Source organism: Pogonomyrmex barbatus, unplaced genomic scaffold (assembly GCF_055798465.1).
Source record: "Pogonomyrmex barbatus isolate J1 unplaced genomic scaffold, ASM5579846v1 scaffold9, whole genome shotgun sequence".
NCBI lineage: Eukaryota > Metazoa > Arthropoda > Insecta > Hymenoptera > Formicidae > Pogonomyrmex > Pogonomyrmex barbatus.
Window position 1 is genome coordinate 6,430,696 of NW_028297193.1, and position 18,200 is coordinate 6,448,895.

The window sequence follows — 18,200 nt, forward strand, 5'->3', positions numbered from 1 at the left end:
CTCCGATCCGATCCGATCGATACGAGAGTAATAGTGTTCTCAATATTCTTCTCGTCCTTCTTTCCGAAAAGTCGGAAGGAAAGATTTTCCGCTCCGACCAGAATACCGAGCGTATTTCTCAGTATTGAAAGATATTTATTAGATTCGGAAAAATAAACAGAGGCCGACTGGATTTGAACTCGGGATCCCTCGCTTACTATCACTTAATCTGCACGACCGCGACGGCTTCTCTCTGTTAGCTGTTTATATTTCGAATCATATGCGAACGGCGTCACGCCACTGATAAAAAGCGACTTTTGTTAACATCTCGTAAAATAAATGCTGCAAATAATTGTTAATTTATTTTTAATCAAGCTTAAACATCGTGATTTCTTCTATAAACCGAACCTTGGCATCCGACGAGCACTTCCGAGCTCCCGAACTATGTTCCCGCTCCCATACCGTATTGTAAGAATTAGACGACCGTAAGCGATTATGAAAGAGATTCGGAATATAAACAACTAACAGAGAGGAGCCGTCATGATGCAGACTAAGTGTCAGATTAGTAAACGAGGGATCCCGAGTTCAAATCCAGTCGTCTCCGTTTATTTTTTCGAATCTAATAAATATCTTTCAGTACCTTCACCGACCGTGCAGGGACGTACCGTTACAACTTCAAGATCTTTTAGAGTTCTTTAGAGTTCTTTAGAGTTCTTTAGAGTTTAGTTTTTATGAAATATTTCAGTGTCGGTCCACAATAGGTGATTTAAGCTTTAAGAAGTAAAAAATTGACCAATTATAATCGAATATGAAAAGAATAATCGACTATGATTGGTCAATTTCTTACGACTTAAAGATTAAATACTTATTGTGGACCGACACTTAGACCGATATTCATAGTCAGTCCTTATATTTAAGATTGTCTTAAATAAACTTATACAATTATCCTATTGGTTGAAATATTATCTTAAGACGATTTTAAATGGATGCTTTTCATTTAGTGACAAGTTGACACAAGTATCATTCTATCTTTCTTGACTTTCAATGATTAACAAGAACCCATCATCCAATCATAGTTGATTATTCTCCTATTCTTTGATTATGATTCGTCCATTTCTTATGGCTTAAGGTTTAAATCACCTATTGTAGACCCGACTTTAAGAAACATCTTTAAGACCGATATTCATAGTCAGTTCTTATATTGAGTGCTTTCCATTTAATAACACAAGTCGACACAAGTAGCATTTTGTCCTTGTTAATCATTGAAAGTCAAAAAAGATAGAATGATACTTGTGTCGACTTGCGTCATTAAATGGAAAGCACCCATTTAAGATAATATTTCAACCATAGGATAACTGTATGAGTTTCTATTGACCGGGACATCTTTCCCTTCACACCCTGGATCGCACCTCTAGTGACAAATAATAATAATCGCGCTAAATTTAAATTGTACTGGTATTGCTATCAAACAGGTGCATTAGGACTTTCACTTTCAATTTAAAAACAGTTAATGATATGTGATTAGATATAAAATTAAACAATTAATAATCATCATAGAATATTAATTAAAATAGAGTTTTTAATCATTTTTTTTTTCAAGGAAATATTTTTTTAAGGAATAGAAAGGCAATAGAGAAACCAAAAAAAGAGACAGGAATACGTGTGTATGCAAAAAAGTTAATACTCGCTAGAAATAACGAAACGATTGGAGGCGCAATTGAGGTTTAAGTAAAGTCTAGTCTTCTTTTGAAAAGTTATTTTGATACGAAAACATCCTCGTTTTACATAGGCAAGCTGTACATAGCAAATTGTAATAAACTCTATGTAATACAAACAACATCCCCCGTTCCTCGAACGGAACTCGTTTTCACGACGAGGCCATCATTCGAGAGCTAGAGTTAGCGATAATATATAGAACGTTCGATATTTATTCGATAAACATACAACAAGACCTTGTATTCCTCCTTCTTCTTCTTTTTATCTTAATCGCGTGTACAAAGGCACACACTTCTTTTTACATACACACATACATACACGCATCTCAGTATGATACAGCGATACAAAATTAACATTTCGTAATCTTTTGTAGATATGACGCGTCGCTTTTTTGCGCCGCAATCAATTTATAATATACAAAAGCACGTACATCGTAGTGTAAACATGTACCATGTGAATACGTGACCCTGCTCCGACAGCTAGAAAAATCTACATCTCAACGAGTTAGTTATTTAAACTGCCTACATTGCTTCTATAATATATCCAGAGCCATTTCATATCATTCACTTGTCCTATCTACGTCGAAAATGGGATGATCGAAAATGTGTTAGCGAACGATTCTACGCTAAGCGCATTTAATTCTGATCATCTAATTTGAATTGACAATCGATGACGATGGAGGACAATTTTGTATCTTAGCACACATTTTGATATCGATTGCGTTCGCCACATTTGATTGATCATATTACTCGCGTAGAAACTGGATGTACCGGGCAGGATCGGATAACACGTTAATAGAACATCATATAGAACAATTCATCTCTGCGCCCACACAAAAAATTTAAAGTACTAAGAGAAAATAGAGAGCACAGAATATCTCAAAGCATTCATGTACAGACTTGATGTACAGTTGGAGAATCACGAAATATAATTAATACAAAAAAACATATTTTGGAAAAAGAGGAAAAGTTAGTTATTTTCATCATTTCTCTCTGCTTATTAGGCTGGTGTCCCATGGCGCGGAAATCCAGCGGAACGCGCAAACCAATCACAGCGAAGGAATCAAAAGAAAACTCGTTTATTCTGTTCGTTCTTTTACTGTGACGTTCTTTTACTTTTGGTTCGCGCATTCCATTCCGCTGTGGATTTCCGCGCCATGGGACATCAGCCTTACATTCTCCTTTTATTTAGGTTTTTTCTTTTTTTCTTTCAAATCAAATGTAGCTATGATTCCTTGCGAAGAAACGAATAATTCATTGATTGGAGAAATCAATGAATAATCAAATGGAGAATTGTTCAAATCTGTGCCATATAGCAATTCCGGTCGCCGAATAAGACAATTTGGTATACAATTTAGTAAATATCCACGCTCGGCCAGGCAAGAGTCTGTTCTATTTGCAACGTATTGAATTGTGAATTTCATTGTCGACTAGTTTGACACTGATTATTGGCTGTGAAATCAACTTGATTTTAGCCGAGGAGGAAAATACTCCTGTCCTTTAGTGCGTACACCAGCAATAATATTAAAAGGAGCAAATTTGATCTGGCATTTGTTGCCAGGCCACACTGTTTTTTGATTTCGCTTTCGCGAGGGTTCGAACGTATACAGGATTGTGGTCGCTTTCGCTTGAGACCAGCGAGCGCTTTCTGGCAAACTAGCGTGTTGTTCCCATAGATCACCTCCTCAGGCTTGACGCGCAACAGTGGAAATGTTGTTTCAGAACACATGTTGTTCACCACCACTAGCAGCATATTGCTATGACCCACCGGCTGCACCATGTACGGTCTCACGCAATCATCCGCATCCAACGCATCGAATGCATCGAATGAGGTGTTGCGCGTGTATAAGTGTACCTGTAAATTCGATATGTAAACATTGAATTTTAATGAAGAAATAGTCTATTTAGAAATATTTTAGTTGTTAAGAAACTTTTAGATGTATTAATATTAGCCACCTAGAGAACATGTATGTCTGAAAGACGTTAACGTCCAACATCTTAAAAGAGAGGACATCTTTAAAACTTTATTAAAAGACGTTTTTTAGTCAAGTCTTACAAACATCTCTTTTAGAATGTCTTTAAGATTAATTTAGCATGCGGCAGATATCACTAGATGTCTCTAGATGGAAGTTTTATTTCTCGTAAATAAAAATCATATAGGATATAGAAGGCACAATATTGTGAGATTATCTCAAATTATTATTTCTTATCAAATTATTATCAAATTATTATCTCTTCTAATGAAATGATTTTTTGAAGTGAATTCTTAACATGGGATTTTATTTAAATGAAGTCTTTCCAAATGGGAGACTCAAAGATGAAAGTAAATTAAATATTATTTTAATACAATTATTAATTAAAATGCCAAAGAAATAACTATAATATAATTAGTTATATAAAAGTTATGTAATATTGGAATCATTTACCCAGAGAATATTCTGATCTAAAACATCTTAAAGATATTTTAAAAATTTAAGATGTCTTTTTAATCATCTTACAGATGACTATAACACATCAAAAATCAGACATAAAAAAATAAGATGTCTATGACATTTCAATGACATAAAAAATGGGACATAAGACATCTATAAGATGTCTTTCTGATAATTTTAAAATGTCTAAAATGTCTAAAAAAATGTCTTAAAATTTTTAGAACATTCTTAAGAGATGTCAAATGTTCTCTGGACATCTACAATTCTTTTATCATTCAATTTTTTTAATCAATTTTTTTTTTAAATAAAATTATATTTGATACAATTATAATCCGTAATTTTAATATAATAATGTATAACTTTTAAATTCAAATTCACCTCTTGATCGCATACTTCTGGACGCGTACGGTTGATTAACCAAATATTTGGATCAAAAAATCTTTCATCCTTTGAATCAACTGGCAGAGGTTTCTCCTCGCTGTCGTGATCATCTTCATGAATAGCTGATTCATCGTCGCTAATGTAGCCATATGCTTCCGCGTGATCGGAATCCATTATTCCCGTTTTCGCCCAAGCCCAAGCAGCTTGACTGATTACCCACGACATTGTTTTCTGGAAGTGCTTCCATGGCTGCGACATAATATTTTTTTCTATTTAACAGATAAATCTTTGATATATATTCTTTCTAAAAAAAAGGCATAAGATCGATGCTCGTATCTCTTGAAATTTTCTCAAAGTTTATTGTTGACGCTTTTCCACAATGCCGATTCTCTCGCTGCGCTAATAGCTGTCATTGATCTCACAAAGGATCGTTTTGATAATTGTATATCAAGAAGTTAAAAATATTATAGTGTAACAGTAGTATAATAGCATTACATTAATTTTTGCTCTTGTATTGAAAAAGATAAATAGCGCGTGCGCAGCGCGCGCAAAGTATATTTGTAATGTCTAATCATTATAAATTATAATATTTTAATCATAATAATCATTATAATGAACATAATAATCGTTATGCCAGGTTTTTGTTACTTATATTTCTTCACTGAAAGAAAATTGAAAAAGTAACATTGATTTTTGTATCATCAAGAAATTAATATCCTTTCAAAAGTTGCTTAAGATTGGTTATAATTGTTATAGAGAATATATTAAAAACATATTTTGTTCAATTTTTTTCTTTGACTACTATTCTTGATGAATAATATTATTATCGCAATAGAAAGTGCTTACGGTAAGAAGGGAGTTGCCGGCATTATTGGTTCTTGTATTCTTGGAACACACCGCCTGATAATCGAAGATTCTTATCCTTTCAAAGACATTTTCTTTGACTAAACTGTCCATTATCGGACCTCTGATCTCGCCGAAGAATCTACCGGCGTCCACCTCGTCCTCGGCAGCGATTACGTATCCATTATTATCGATAAGATAACATGCCCAATCATCATCACCGCAGTGCTTCCGACATTTACCATCAACAGGGCAGTTAAACGTTATATTTTGAAAAAGCGCTTGAAGGGCAGTGTGCTGAAATTGGAAGCCGACCACCGCAGCCGGTGCTTTCTTTTCTGCAAATTTATTTTCAAGATTTAATATATGCTTTTTTTGTCATACACACAACTTAAATTATAGATTATGTTAATTTAAATCCTCCCATAGCGTTAAAGTTTAATATCTGAGAGCTTAAATTTGTACAAATATTTGGAATAATGTTATTTGATATTTCACAAATTTTATGATTCCTAAATAAACAAAGTAATGTCAAATAACAGTGACGTTTCAATGACATTTTATTAACATTAGAAGTTATTAAGACGTAGTAAAACGTTAGTAAAAGTGTTGTCATTTGATAACAATTTACTACTTGACATGATAATTCTGGACGCTTTTATCTTGAGCTATTGACGAAATTTTTAAAAATAGACAAGATGATAAATCTATGTTTGGAAGAAATACATTCTTTTTTTAATTTGATAGGAGACTTGAATGTCGATTTACCGACAAATACAGCACGACTGGCAGTGACTAGAGTGGTGTTGTCGGCACCCGTGTCATTGATTGGCACGGAGAAGACGAAGCTGTCCGGGTTTACGTAGTATTGTTCGACTGCTCGTTTGTACCACACTTCGTCAATGGCACGAGGGTATAGCTTGCTAAAATGATTATCCGGTAATGGCATATCCTCGTCTACTAGAAGATAATCCTGCCATCTGGTCAGCCCGCTATGTGTGGCCACAAAGGCTAGGACCACTCCAAAACGTTGATTGAATTGCTTCCTACGGGAAAAGAAAAACACTTCAGAGATAGTGATTCGGATCGTCTACGACTTGAACTAGCGTTTACTCAGTCTTTCGTACAGGAATCATTTAAAAATATACATTAGCTATACACCTATACGACTTATATGATTCTTAGGGTTCTTTAAATTCGCAATATGCAAGCTCACAGTTCCTTTGCGTCATTTGTTTAGAATTTGAAGAATCAAGTAAAAAAGAATAAGAGATTATCGTAACTATCTTCTTATTCTGATTTCACGACTACGAATAATTATTGTTCATGAAAAATCAATATAATTTGTTAAAAGTAAAACACGATTTTAGCATTATTTTTTTATTAGCTTAATTATCGGATTAATTAAATAATAAAATAAGATAATTGTATTATAAAATGTTTAACAAAAAAGAGAATTGTCTTTTTGTGAAACATGACGCAAATGAACATATATTTTTGAAGACACTATTATAAAGCAATCAATCAATTGCACATCGGGAAAGTCCTCTTGCTTTTGCAGTGTTGCTCGCAAAGCGTTCCTCCTCTTCAGGCTTTTGTTTTCTGGAAGATGACATTTGCCCTACGGCGACTTGCAGGCTAATTTGCGCCGACCTCACAGTGTCGAAAGACGAAAAGAGAATACAAATAAGAAGAAACAAGCAGAAACGAGATAAGATTATATTAATAGGAATAAATACTGAGCAAATACTTTACAATAGAAGCGAATTAACTTAAGAAGAATTATAACAAATATAAGTCTGCCAATTCGTTTGTAAAAGTCAATATAAGAATTTTTTGCAATTATAAAGAAGATAATAAATGTAAATTTCTAGACAGAAAAGATGGAAGGTAAAAAAAATTTGAACATATTCTGTGACAGAGAAAGAGAAAGAAAGAGAAAGAGAGAGGGAAAAATAGAGCTAGAAGAGAAAAACAAGATAGGGAAAGCCGGCATTATATAGTATATGACGAACAGTTGAAAGTTAATTAGTTATTTTCTAAGAATGTAAGGTGCGTTGTGATGGCGTTACCTGGGCATCTGATTCATCAGCCTAGCTAAAGGTCTGCATGGCGTCAAAGTGGTAAGTACATTAGTTCAAAGGAACAGATGAATCTTTTATCCTCATAGAAACAAGAAAAACAAGAGAAATAGAAAAACATAACTGTGCGTAAAATAGAGAAACAAAATAAAACACGGGACGGAGTGTTTTGTGTGTAAAAGTGAGCACGTGTAAATTTTAATTTTCTGATAGAGAAGGAAACAGTGATAGAGAAAGAGTGATCTCCGTCCTAAAGACGCGTCAAGCAACGATTAATCGTTCGATCTTTTTTTATTTGCTCCACATTTATGTTTCATTTTTTATATTCTATTTTACAAAAATTTTTTATGCTATTTCTAATCTTATAAATTCGGATTTAATTCTGTTAAATTTTTATTAGAATTCTGATTGGTAATTCTTTTTATAAATCAACATCATACAACAATAAAATGTTGTTAATTTCAATAAATGTAATAATTAATTTAATTTCAGATTCATGACTGATTAATCGTACACTCGTTTACATGAATAACAGGGAAAAGGAAATTTATTCATCGTTTTTCCCAGTAATCTGGTTATGCTGTGTAGAATATCCTTATATTGATTAATAAATTAAAATTATACTCACCCTCCTTGGGCGTTGGGATTTGTTGAGGTTTGCTGAGCAAACCATTCGGTTACCTTAGCATCGTATACCAAACTGAGCAGCAGATTTCTGTCACAATAGTATGAGTTCTTGTCGGCCTTGTAAGAATTTGCTGTGAAGAATTTTAAGTATATTCTAATTAATTTTAATATAGCTGAAAATAATTTTGTCGAATGCAAAAAGACAAAAAGACTTACGATGAGGGCTAAAATTGGAATTCGTAGCGGAGTATTCCGGCGGTTGGGATCGTTGCTTCATATCGATCCACTTCCAGCCTGGCAGGCGGGTACGCTCCAGAAAGTGTAGGAGCTGCAACTCCGAGGTGTTGAACCTGTGTTCACCCTCGTAATGATACCTAACATTTGCAACAAAAGGTTCGTATAGGCAAGCCCACGAGATTTTTCCATTTCTATTAGTTCATAGACCTATTCTTTTTAGTTATATCTAAATTTAATTTTAGTTACAGTTAAAAGAAATAAATCTCATGATGAATTATTATAAGACTTACTTGCAATACATCCAATGGGGGTGCACCCGCCAGTTATGACCCGCGAAGTAATCTGTCACGTTTTTCCCTACAATAGTTCAATTCGTTCAAATTTGACATAGACGATCGAAATCAGCGACGAAAGCCTCGAACAAGTAAAAAAGGAAAAGATATTTAATTTAGCGTCCGAAGCAGAAATTGAAACTGTTATCATTTTAAATATAAGTCTAAGATTTGAATGCAATATAGCAGTAATTTTGCGCCATTGTCGCGCTTTCATTATGAGTAAAAGTATATAAATAAAAATGTATAACTAATTGTAATACTTATAATTTTACTTATAATTATATTTATAATTTTATAAGTATAAAATTTGTAGCCGTAAAAATAGAATTAATGATCAACCGCAATTTTTGCTTGAAAAAAATTGTTTTATATTCAGTTATTATTTGAGTTAATTAGAAATTGTTCATAGCACTGTAACAATAAACTTGACATTAATTAAATTGCAGACGTAATAAATATCGTAGATATTTCCTAGAATTTATGACAAAAATTAACATTATTATTAACATGAAAATATTTATGAGATATAACTTTCTGCAGAAATACATTTTCTATTGGAAACTCTAGGTATTTTCACAATTAATGCAACACAAAACTCACGAACATTTTTCAAACTGAACTGCATACAGAGTCAAAACTTTATAATAAAACTTTGTAGTTTGCTTAATCATTGTATGCCTATAACTTGTATAAAATAAGATACTTAAGAAGAAGAAATATTGTTTGTGCCTATTTATTTGTAAAAATTTCTATAGTCACTCATTATTAAAGCTCCTACTGATTCACATCTTGAATTATAATGTCAGAAACAAGAAAACACTTGATGAAAATTCTTGGAAAACACACATTAAAATAGAAATGTTTTTTTCAATAAAATTACATTTGTACTTAATAAAACAGATTTGCAAAATATATCGAAAATTCTTCTTTCATTTTAGTAATTAATAACCATATAGTAAAAAGCTATCTGTTCACTGGCAGATAGGCAGCAAATTCGATTTTAAATCCATAGCAATCTGTTTCGCATTAAAATCATGATTTGTCGACAAAGTCTGTTGATATGTTATGCAACAAATTGATATGAAATCGAATAGATTTTGTCACCAATAAATGCCCACAACTACCCACAATAAAATCTGCAGTTTTGTTGTCAATCTGCCATCAAATCGTTACAAATTCTGCTTAATTTCTGCCGTCAGTTCGTTCGTATTCGTATGTGTTGAATTTGTTACCTTCGGGACATCAAAAATTTATATTACAAATATTACAATCGCGCTGGCGTGAGCCATTTATCTTTTTCAACACAAGAGCAAAAATTAATATAATACGCGAGCTTCAGCGGCCGAATGAAGTCGAGCCGCCGTATGGAGAAAAAGCGAAGCGCCTAATCTAACATAACAATATTTTTAACTTCCTAATACACAATTGTCAACAAAACGATCCTTGCTGTGAGATCAATACAATGATAGCTACTCACGAAGTTAGCGCAGCGAGAGAACCAATTAACGACAACAATAAACTTCGAGAGATGCGAATTGATGTCATATCTTTTTTTTTAGAAAGGAATTGAAAGAAAAGTTTTCAATATACTTTATAAGTCTGTTCTATCAAGTGAAAACGTTATTTTAACGAAACAAATCATTATTTATTTTACAAGAATTTTCATTAATATTTTCTCGTTCCTGGTGTCAGTTCAAAAAACTGCGGTAAATCAGCAGGAGTCTCAGATCTTTTCATTACCTGTGCGATTTGCAGTTCAAATAACAATACTCAACATTCTGCATGAAATAATTTCGGACCACTAGTAGCATTTTCAAGAAAATGTATGTCACTGAAAACAATTAATTTAATTGTTCGAATTAAATAGTTCGATAATATTAGAAGCTTTCGTCGCTGCAAGATAGCTTGTCAGAATTGAAATACGTACCTTTAACGTGAGATCGATGTATTTCCTCGGTAGCATGCACCCGGTAACTTCCAGCGTTATTGTACTCGGGCAAACTGACCACTACCGTGAACGGTGTGTTCATTATTCCCGTGTAATCGTATTTCCTTTTTACTCTGCCGACACGTTTCTAGACAGGTGAACATATCAATTAAACATGAGACATGATTTCACATTAAAGTTTTCTTATTTCTTCAGAAATGCAAGAAGTTTAAATTTCTACATAAACGAATGGGAACGTGTGAATTCAAATTAAAGCTGTTTTTTATGAACAATTTGAGTGATAAAACGATATAATGAAAAAAAAAAAAAACATCGAGTTTTAAGAATATTGTACTATTATACATTATTATCTTTGATATTATTTGCTCTCTGAAACGAGAATATTGAAAGTTCTTTAATCATCATTGTAAAAAAATTGTGATCGTCATTGTGTAAATTGTTTTATCCACATTTATGGATACTTAATGTTAAATATTGAAATAATGTACTCACCATGTCATCGTAATGATACTTTGTATGAAGTGTCACGCTACCATTTATCTGATTTACTACATCGTTGCGAAACTGTGGAAAATGCAACACTAATATGTAATAATTTATTAATTGCCGACTGCACGTGTAATATTTCACGATATTGCTCAAACTTTGAAAGCGTGTCATTCATGTTCTACTTTTATTACAAAAATTATCAAATAGAAATTATTGAAATTTACGAAAAGAAAAGAAACTTAGAAAAGAACTTTATTGATTCTTTTTTTTTTTCGTATTTACCATGATGATTCCTTCGTCGAATTCTCTGGGATTTTTATCATTATCCATCAGTTCAACCTCCGCCATATCAACGCTATTGTACGCTGGCTTTAAAATACCCTGAAACTATTTTTACACGCATATTATTTCTACTATTTACATTTATTTTTATTTTGTTATGTCAAAAATTCAATGTAATAAAAAAATAGTAAAATTTCATATAACGTAAGCGTGTTATATTAAGATACAAATATGTATACGCGAAAAAATGTTAAATACGATATTATAATTAAAAAAAAAACATTACCACTGGTCGGAGATCGGGATGAATCAGGATGAAACCATTATTGGTCACGATGAAAGCATAACCGTTGACGCCGAGCTGCTCTCACACAGGAAAAAGAAAGAGAAGATTATCGTGATTTGCATTTGTTGTCAACGTCAATTGATGCATTATCGCCATCATAAAGGATATAATGAATATTAATAGCATTTTCATGTCATTCTTCTTAATAGATTCGTCGTGTTCGGTATCTAAAGAGGCATTTGACTCATCATTTAAGTGTTTTATTTATTTTTTGTAATATCATATTGCTTAATCACGTAATATTTATTATCGATGATTTTATCTTTATAATTTTATAATTTTATGATTTATATCAATAAGAGCCTCAGGCGATAAAAGTTAGAAAAATACATATAAAAATAATAATAGATTTCGATCAATTGATTTTTATATTCACTGAATTTAGTTTCAATTAATTTTAATTAATTTTTATTTTAATTCTTAATTAATTGTCAATTTATAAATCTTGACCCTATAATATTATATTTTGAATATTAATATTCTGAATCAATATTATCTACATTTATTTAATTATAATTGCTTATAGTTAATTGCTAATAATAAATTTGTTGTAAAATAAAATATAAAAATATATAAGATACAGTATTGCTTACCATATGAGGAATCATCAGTTTCTTGATTTCTTCGATTGGTACATCCGTGCCGGCCACACCAAGGAGATTGGCGATCATCGTCTGCGCAGAAAATTATTAATACGTTAATTAAAGAACCTGCGTTATGTCGCATTGCGTGACGCGTCTATCATATCATGACAACGTTATTATGTCGAAATAAATTACGAATTATCATCATCTCAAGTCGCATAACCAGAAGCGTATCTACCTTCTCCAACAACGTTCTATCACAATGAGTTCGTCTACATAAACACGTTTTGATATCAAAAAACCATATATATAAAAAATAATCACCCCTCGCGTGTGTAATAATGAACATGGACTTGATTTTCAGTATTACAATATTAATACAATCTTCGTTCAAGAAACATGAATATTAAGTTTGTTCAAGTTATTAGTATGACATTCAATATTATTGCAAATTGTACATAAAATAGAGACTGCAAAATTTTTTAAAAGTTTTCATAAAACAATGGTTAGCAACATACTTTAGAAATGTTTATTGCGCGCGAGAGGGACAAGTAATAAAAAAGTGTGAATTTCTTGCGATTAGATGTAATAACTAGCTCAACTACTGTTCCAATATGTGTGTGTATAATAATAATAATAATAATAATAATAATAACGATGACACAATGAAAACTCTATAATAATTAAACAACAAATTCTTTCTATGATTAAATTAACAACATTGGACGCAGGCTACCCTAAGTGTTAGTTCAAGTAACAATTAGCTCCGTTCTTTCAAAGTGACGACCTTTCTTTCTTTTCTTTGCAATTTCGAAAGAAAAATTCAATAAATTATTTTATATTTATATGATATATGGAAATGATATCGATTGCAAGCACGCGAGATCAAATTTTCATTTAGTTTGGACATCACAGAAGTATGTGTATGTGTATATGTGAGATTAATTAAGATAAATTTGAGAGGTCGTCGCTCGAATTAGATCTACGAATGTCTCTGGTCTAACGAAATCTAGCACTCAATAAACTGCCAAAATTTGTGTTATTCGTGTACGTGCGTGCCTGCTGTTACTTGTGATAAAAGGAGCAAGTGCTTAGAAGAAATAATTATTGTCTTATAATTACATAAAATAAATATTTATTCTTTCGTTATGTTTTCAAATTCGATTTTCTTGTAAAATTTTCTGTAAGAAGAGATAATCTTTTAAGATACAATTACTTTAATTTCATTAACTACATCTTCTTTTTAAATAAAGATCTTCTTTTAAACAAAGTCTATTTGCTTGCTCCTTCAGTTAATACTTTTCTCTCTCATTATATAGATATGTAGTAGTCACTGCAGAACGATCTCTACGAATCAATCTTTACGAGAATATTATTTTTCGCCGTACGCAATCCAACAGGCGGGCAGAACTTTGCCTTTTTTTCTACTCGTCTCGACAGGACACAGGGTAGACTAATGTACCTAAACCTACCTAATGACTTGAAATAATCCCAGTAACTAGCATTAGAGATCAACATAAGATACCAGAGAGTCGAATGTGGACCTAAAAGAGATCTATGCGCATCTACGATCTCGTTTCAACAAGATGGTTATATTTTTTATCCACTACCTAATATTAGATCGAAAAAATTTTTTTACTAAAAATATTATTTAATTAACATTATTTTAAAACAAATATTTTTTAAAGATTGATGAGTCTAATAATTTAAACAAGCGGCCAATAGCAAAGATGAGATCGTAGGTTGATCGCAAGAAAACGAAAGATAAAGATACAGGATGTACTATATGCATCATAGAACAATGTTGCTTGAGTTTTTTGTTTTAGCTGCCAACCTCTCTTGTCTCTGACACCCAGTACGCTTCGTTCACCAGCACCTGCCTTGTGATGTTCTGTGGACAAAGAGGAACTTAAAACCGAAGCAAATGCATTGTGAATATACCTCAAAGAAACATGATTCGCGAAGGACTTTTGCCGTACTTGGGTAATCAAAGAAATCACATTTATGCATTCGAGATATTAGAGAATTTATAGAAATGTTGCGAAGAATGTGAAAGCGTATGAAAGCACAGACAACATAAAGAAAAAAGTGAGCGATATTTGACATGTGATTGCTGAAGAGAACTGCTATTTTGTTTCAATGTAAAGGGAGGATCTTAATTACACTTAATTAAATTTTTAGGCTGTCCTTTATCGACAACGCACGGACGAACGATTGTCACCCTTCTGTCGGCCGACTTGGACGTTATACGTAAAATAACGTGAGAATAGAAATCTTACCGCGTTCTCGCGTCGATCAAACACTGGCATGCTGACCGAAGTCATTAGTTTGTACTCCTGCAATTCGCTGGTCTGATCGTACCGCATCTGCTGTATGTATCGTCGATCCTGCTCCTCCATGTTCATATACTTCTTATACTTATGGTAGAACAGCAAACGATCCTGCTGCTCCTCGCTTTCGCGTTGTTCCCACTTCCAGTCGGTTATCTTCGGATCTGTCACGTCGGCGTAGACAGGCGTCCAGACAGTCGGGTGGTCCGTGCGTCCCAGCACCAAGGGCCTTGCCATCACCGGTACATACTTCAACACCTAATAGAAGATTAATAATGACTTGGACTATAGGTCGTTATAACGCAATAGGTTTTTCAACGGTTCGAACTTGCGAAAATTTTTCGTCATCTATGCTCATTTTCCTATAATTCGGAACATCATGAGTTTAAATTAAAGTTTTAATACTAATTTTTTTGAAACTTAAAATTGTTTTAGGCTCGTCAAGGTTAAAAGTAATCTCGCTTCACTGACCTCCTCTCTTACTTCCGCCGGAGTGCACAGATGCACGTAATATCCTCTATTGGCGCAAGCCATCCAATGCATGTCCCGCATGTCCGCAACTTCCCGACCGATCAGATAGGTAAATACTCTTACGGGCATGTCGGCTTTCAGCGGCTCTTTCGGATTGTCCTTCCAGTTATATGCCTCAAAGATCTCCTCGTAATTGTACGGTACACCATCAGTGATCAGCATGATTGCCTGATTGCATCTGGCACCCTCTCGTTCGGTGCGGAATGACTCGAGTAGTTCAAAAGCGGTTGTCAGAGCCAGAGAGAAGTTGGCGATCCTTTCCGTTTCGAGTTGCGAAATGGCTTGTTTCAACTCACGCACATTTGCCAGATTCGCCTGAACTAGAATATCGTTGAAGCATGGTACTACCTGCAAATGTATCAATTAAGTTTAGTAATTTTATTAACTTAAAGAGCATAAATTTCAAAGAACAATTATCTCATATTTATTTATTACATTGGTCGTTTACTTATTAATTTAATTAAAAATTTTTTTTTTTTTAATACTTTAGATTAATTAGAATTTTTCGATTGATTCTTACTTCTTTAGTCTCATTGGAGAACGTGATGATGTTGACGAAGTCATTGTTACCAAGGGTATCAAGAATGTTGTTTATTACGTGTCTGGCAATCTCCCGCCGTATACCCGTCATACTACCGGATGTGTCCATCATGATGAGAATGTCCTTGGGGCTGGTGGCCGCCTCGATGTACCAACTTCTCGTTCTGCAGTCGAAAAGGTCCACCGGCTCCATGTACCAATTCGTGGCGGGATATTGACGCATGAAACCCGTCGCGCTGCCGAAGTATTGCCAGGATAACGACGGGTCTTGCTCATAATTATTGATAAAGATGCGATCGAGGGCCTCGGACCATTTAATCGCCCGGATGACCTCTGACGCACGCTCGTACACATTCGTGGGCACGTGCACCGATGACATGTTAAGATTCACACTACCGCCAAACTGGGAACTGTACTCGAGGTCAATGGAATTGTTCTTCGCGTCGATGAATTCGTAAGATTTTGGCGGGTCTTCGTTTGGGGATGATAACGCCGACTGTTCAGCCACATCCATGATTCTCTGAGAGCAAATACAAAGTCGTATATAGCCTGTGACATGTCTCAAAGAATCAAAGAACTATGTTTCAAAGAAACGAGATGTAATGATAGAACGTTAAGATGGTTATTATTATAGTTTAAGAAGGTATAATAGTTTAACTAATTAACTTAAGAACTTTAATAAATAAAATGAATGAATTGAAAGATCTCACCTTGATAGCTGAGATTTTGGACTCCATCATAGCTTTGATATCTTTAGCGATCTCGCGGACGAGGGCATTTCCGTCACGTGGTGTGACTTCGGCCGTCTTGTAGCTTTCTTCGAATCTCTCTACTTTTGTTACGTACTTGCCCAACTGCGACAACTCGAAGCCTAGTTTGTTCGCCCATAATTTCAATCTGTCAATTAAAAAAGAGTAAAATAATCATAAGATAATAATTTTAATTTTTATTAAAGCATGGGGTAAAAATATTTGCTTTACTTTTGTTTTATTCGTAAAAGATCTGTACTGTTTTATTATTTCTTTTTCAACAATTATTTTTTCTCTTGGCAAGATTAGTGCAATAAGTTAAGAATAATTAATTTATAATTAATTTATTCTAATAAAATATAGATGAAAGCAGTTTGTTCATCGGACAATGATATTATATGAATGCTAATTGAATACGGCAGTAGTCTAATGAAATGACGGTAATCTTATTCATCAAAAGAAATCCATTTCTTAAAGTGAATTGATAAATATGAATTCTTGTCCACGAGAATACGAGAAAAAATATATACTTTCTCCGAAAAAATGCGCATTTATCACATCGCATTATTTAAAAGTATTTAATAATCGAGTTTATATTTAATTCTCAATAAAACACGATTGTAATAATTTTCGTGAAGCAAATATCTAATAATTAAACGAAATAAAAATGTTTAAATAAAAACGCTTTTCTCTCCCAAAAACACCGTTTCGTAGAACATGCTGTCATACGACGATTCAATGAAGAGACACAGTCCTTCACCTTTGACCTAAATATTACTTATCACTTTTACTATCGCGCAAGGAGAATAATCATTTTAAGATTCATTTTATTGCTACATAAATCAAGGATATCCTATTAAGAAGTCACAGAAACACAGGACAGTCAGATAATAGACCACGAGATACGTACATATTGCTATTAATGCTGTCGCTATAATTGGGAGCCTCGATCAGGATCAAGACAATAACGACAGGTGTGAAGCAGGGCTTCATAACTTTCCCACCTGCTGGTCACCTTGGTCCGATGTTTGGGAAGTTGTTTGCGTGTAAAAACACGGTAAACTGAAGTTCACGTTTCACATCAAGAATGCCTATGGTCGTTCTCCTCGACGACGTCGTCGTTGTCGTCGTCGCCGTCGTCGTCGTCGTCGTCGTCGTCGTCGTCGTCGCCGTCGTGCGTATTCACTAACTTGGTGGCGACGGGGTCTACAAAGGCTCGATGCCTATAAGCACTTTTCGCTTATCGATTTTCTGGCCAGACTTGCGCACGGAAAGCACGAGCGAACAACGTACAACCACGCTGACTGTCGAGGACCAAAACTGATAGCATCGTTTCTTTTTCAATATATTTTAGATTAATATTTGATCGCGGATCGATGAGGTGTTGAGAATTAAGACTTATTATTATGTGCTAAATTGCAAATCTTTGTTTTGAACAATATGTTTATTACTATTAGAAATCATCGAAGGTCTTTGATGTGTAACTGCTTCGTATATGTTGTATTTTTTATGAGTGATGTTGATGTTGTGAATTATCCTTTATATTTTCAACTTCGAATATAAAATAGTGATAAAATGTTCTTGAATAAAAAAATTTATAAGAAGGATAGGAAAAAGTTTCCGCTTTAAAATTACTTATTTCTTAACTACATAAATAATGTATTGTAACTTAAGATATATGCCATTAATTAATGTTAAGATATACTTAAAATTAAAATTGATAAAAATGTTTATATATTTTAGAAGGTGCTATTTAATTTTTTAAATAAAA

At 33.5% G+C, this 18,200-nt stretch overlaps 2 protein-coding genes across 7 annotated transcripts in view; one reads left to right on the forward strand and one right to left on the reverse strand.

The window, feature by feature from the left end:
• LOC105431111 (uncharacterized) overlaps positions 1-7,232 on the forward strand; it is a 53,563-nt gene extending 46,331 nt beyond the window's left edge. The window contains exon 8 of the mRNA XM_089084668.1: positions 6,098-7,232. Coding sequence (XP_088940794.1) covers positions 6,098-6,106 — 9 coding nt within the window. The 3' untranslated portion in view covers positions 6,107-7,232. The remainder of the gene's footprint in view (positions 1-6,097) is intronic.
• Positions 1,721-17,659, reverse strand: stj (voltage-dependent calcium channel subunit straightjacket). Of its 6 annotated transcripts, none has more exons than XM_011645089.3 (19): positions 17,340-17,655; positions 16,391-16,577; positions 15,661-16,200; positions 15,081-15,488; positions 14,559-14,867; positions 14,114-14,170; positions 12,289-12,369; positions 11,636-11,710; positions 11,350-11,454; positions 11,071-11,142; positions 10,558-10,705; positions 8,586-8,637; positions 8,275-8,432; positions 8,060-8,189; positions 7,423-7,455; positions 6,119-6,396; positions 5,354-5,688; positions 4,505-4,756; positions 1,721-3,549 (listed from the first exon to the last, which is right to left on the reverse strand). In XM_011645089.3, the coding sequence occupies exons 1-19, from the start codon at positions 17,420-17,422 to the stop codon at positions 3,166-3,168; spliced, it is 3,687 nt and encodes a 1,228-aa protein (XP_011643391.2). In that variant the 5' UTR covers positions 17,423-17,655; the 3' UTR covers positions 1,721-3,165. The 6 variants fall into 6 exon arrangements, with proteins under 6 accessions (XP_011643391.2, XP_011643390.2, XP_011643393.2 ...); XM_011645088.3 differs by having other exon boundaries at positions 8,586-8,652; XM_011645091.3 differs by lacking the exon at positions 14,114-14,170 and having other exon boundaries at positions 8,586-8,652; positions 17,340-17,654.
• Positions 17,660-18,200: the final 541 nt, after the last annotated feature.

Bases quoted from the DNA above. Each gene is read 5' to 3' on its own strand.
- stj (XM_011645088.3), bottom strand. From the start codon at position 17,422: ATGAAGCCCTGCTTCACACCTGTCGTTATTGTCTTGATCCTGATCGAG. The intron at 11,455-11,635 runs GTAATGTTTTTT...GTGTAAAAATAG, and splicing joins ATCCCGATCTCCGACCAGTG to TTTCAGGGTATTTTAAAGCC. The intron at 7,456-8,059 runs GTGAGTATAATT...GACGCCATGCAG, and splicing joins AATCCCAACGCCCAAGGAGG to ACCTTTAGCTAGGCTGATGA.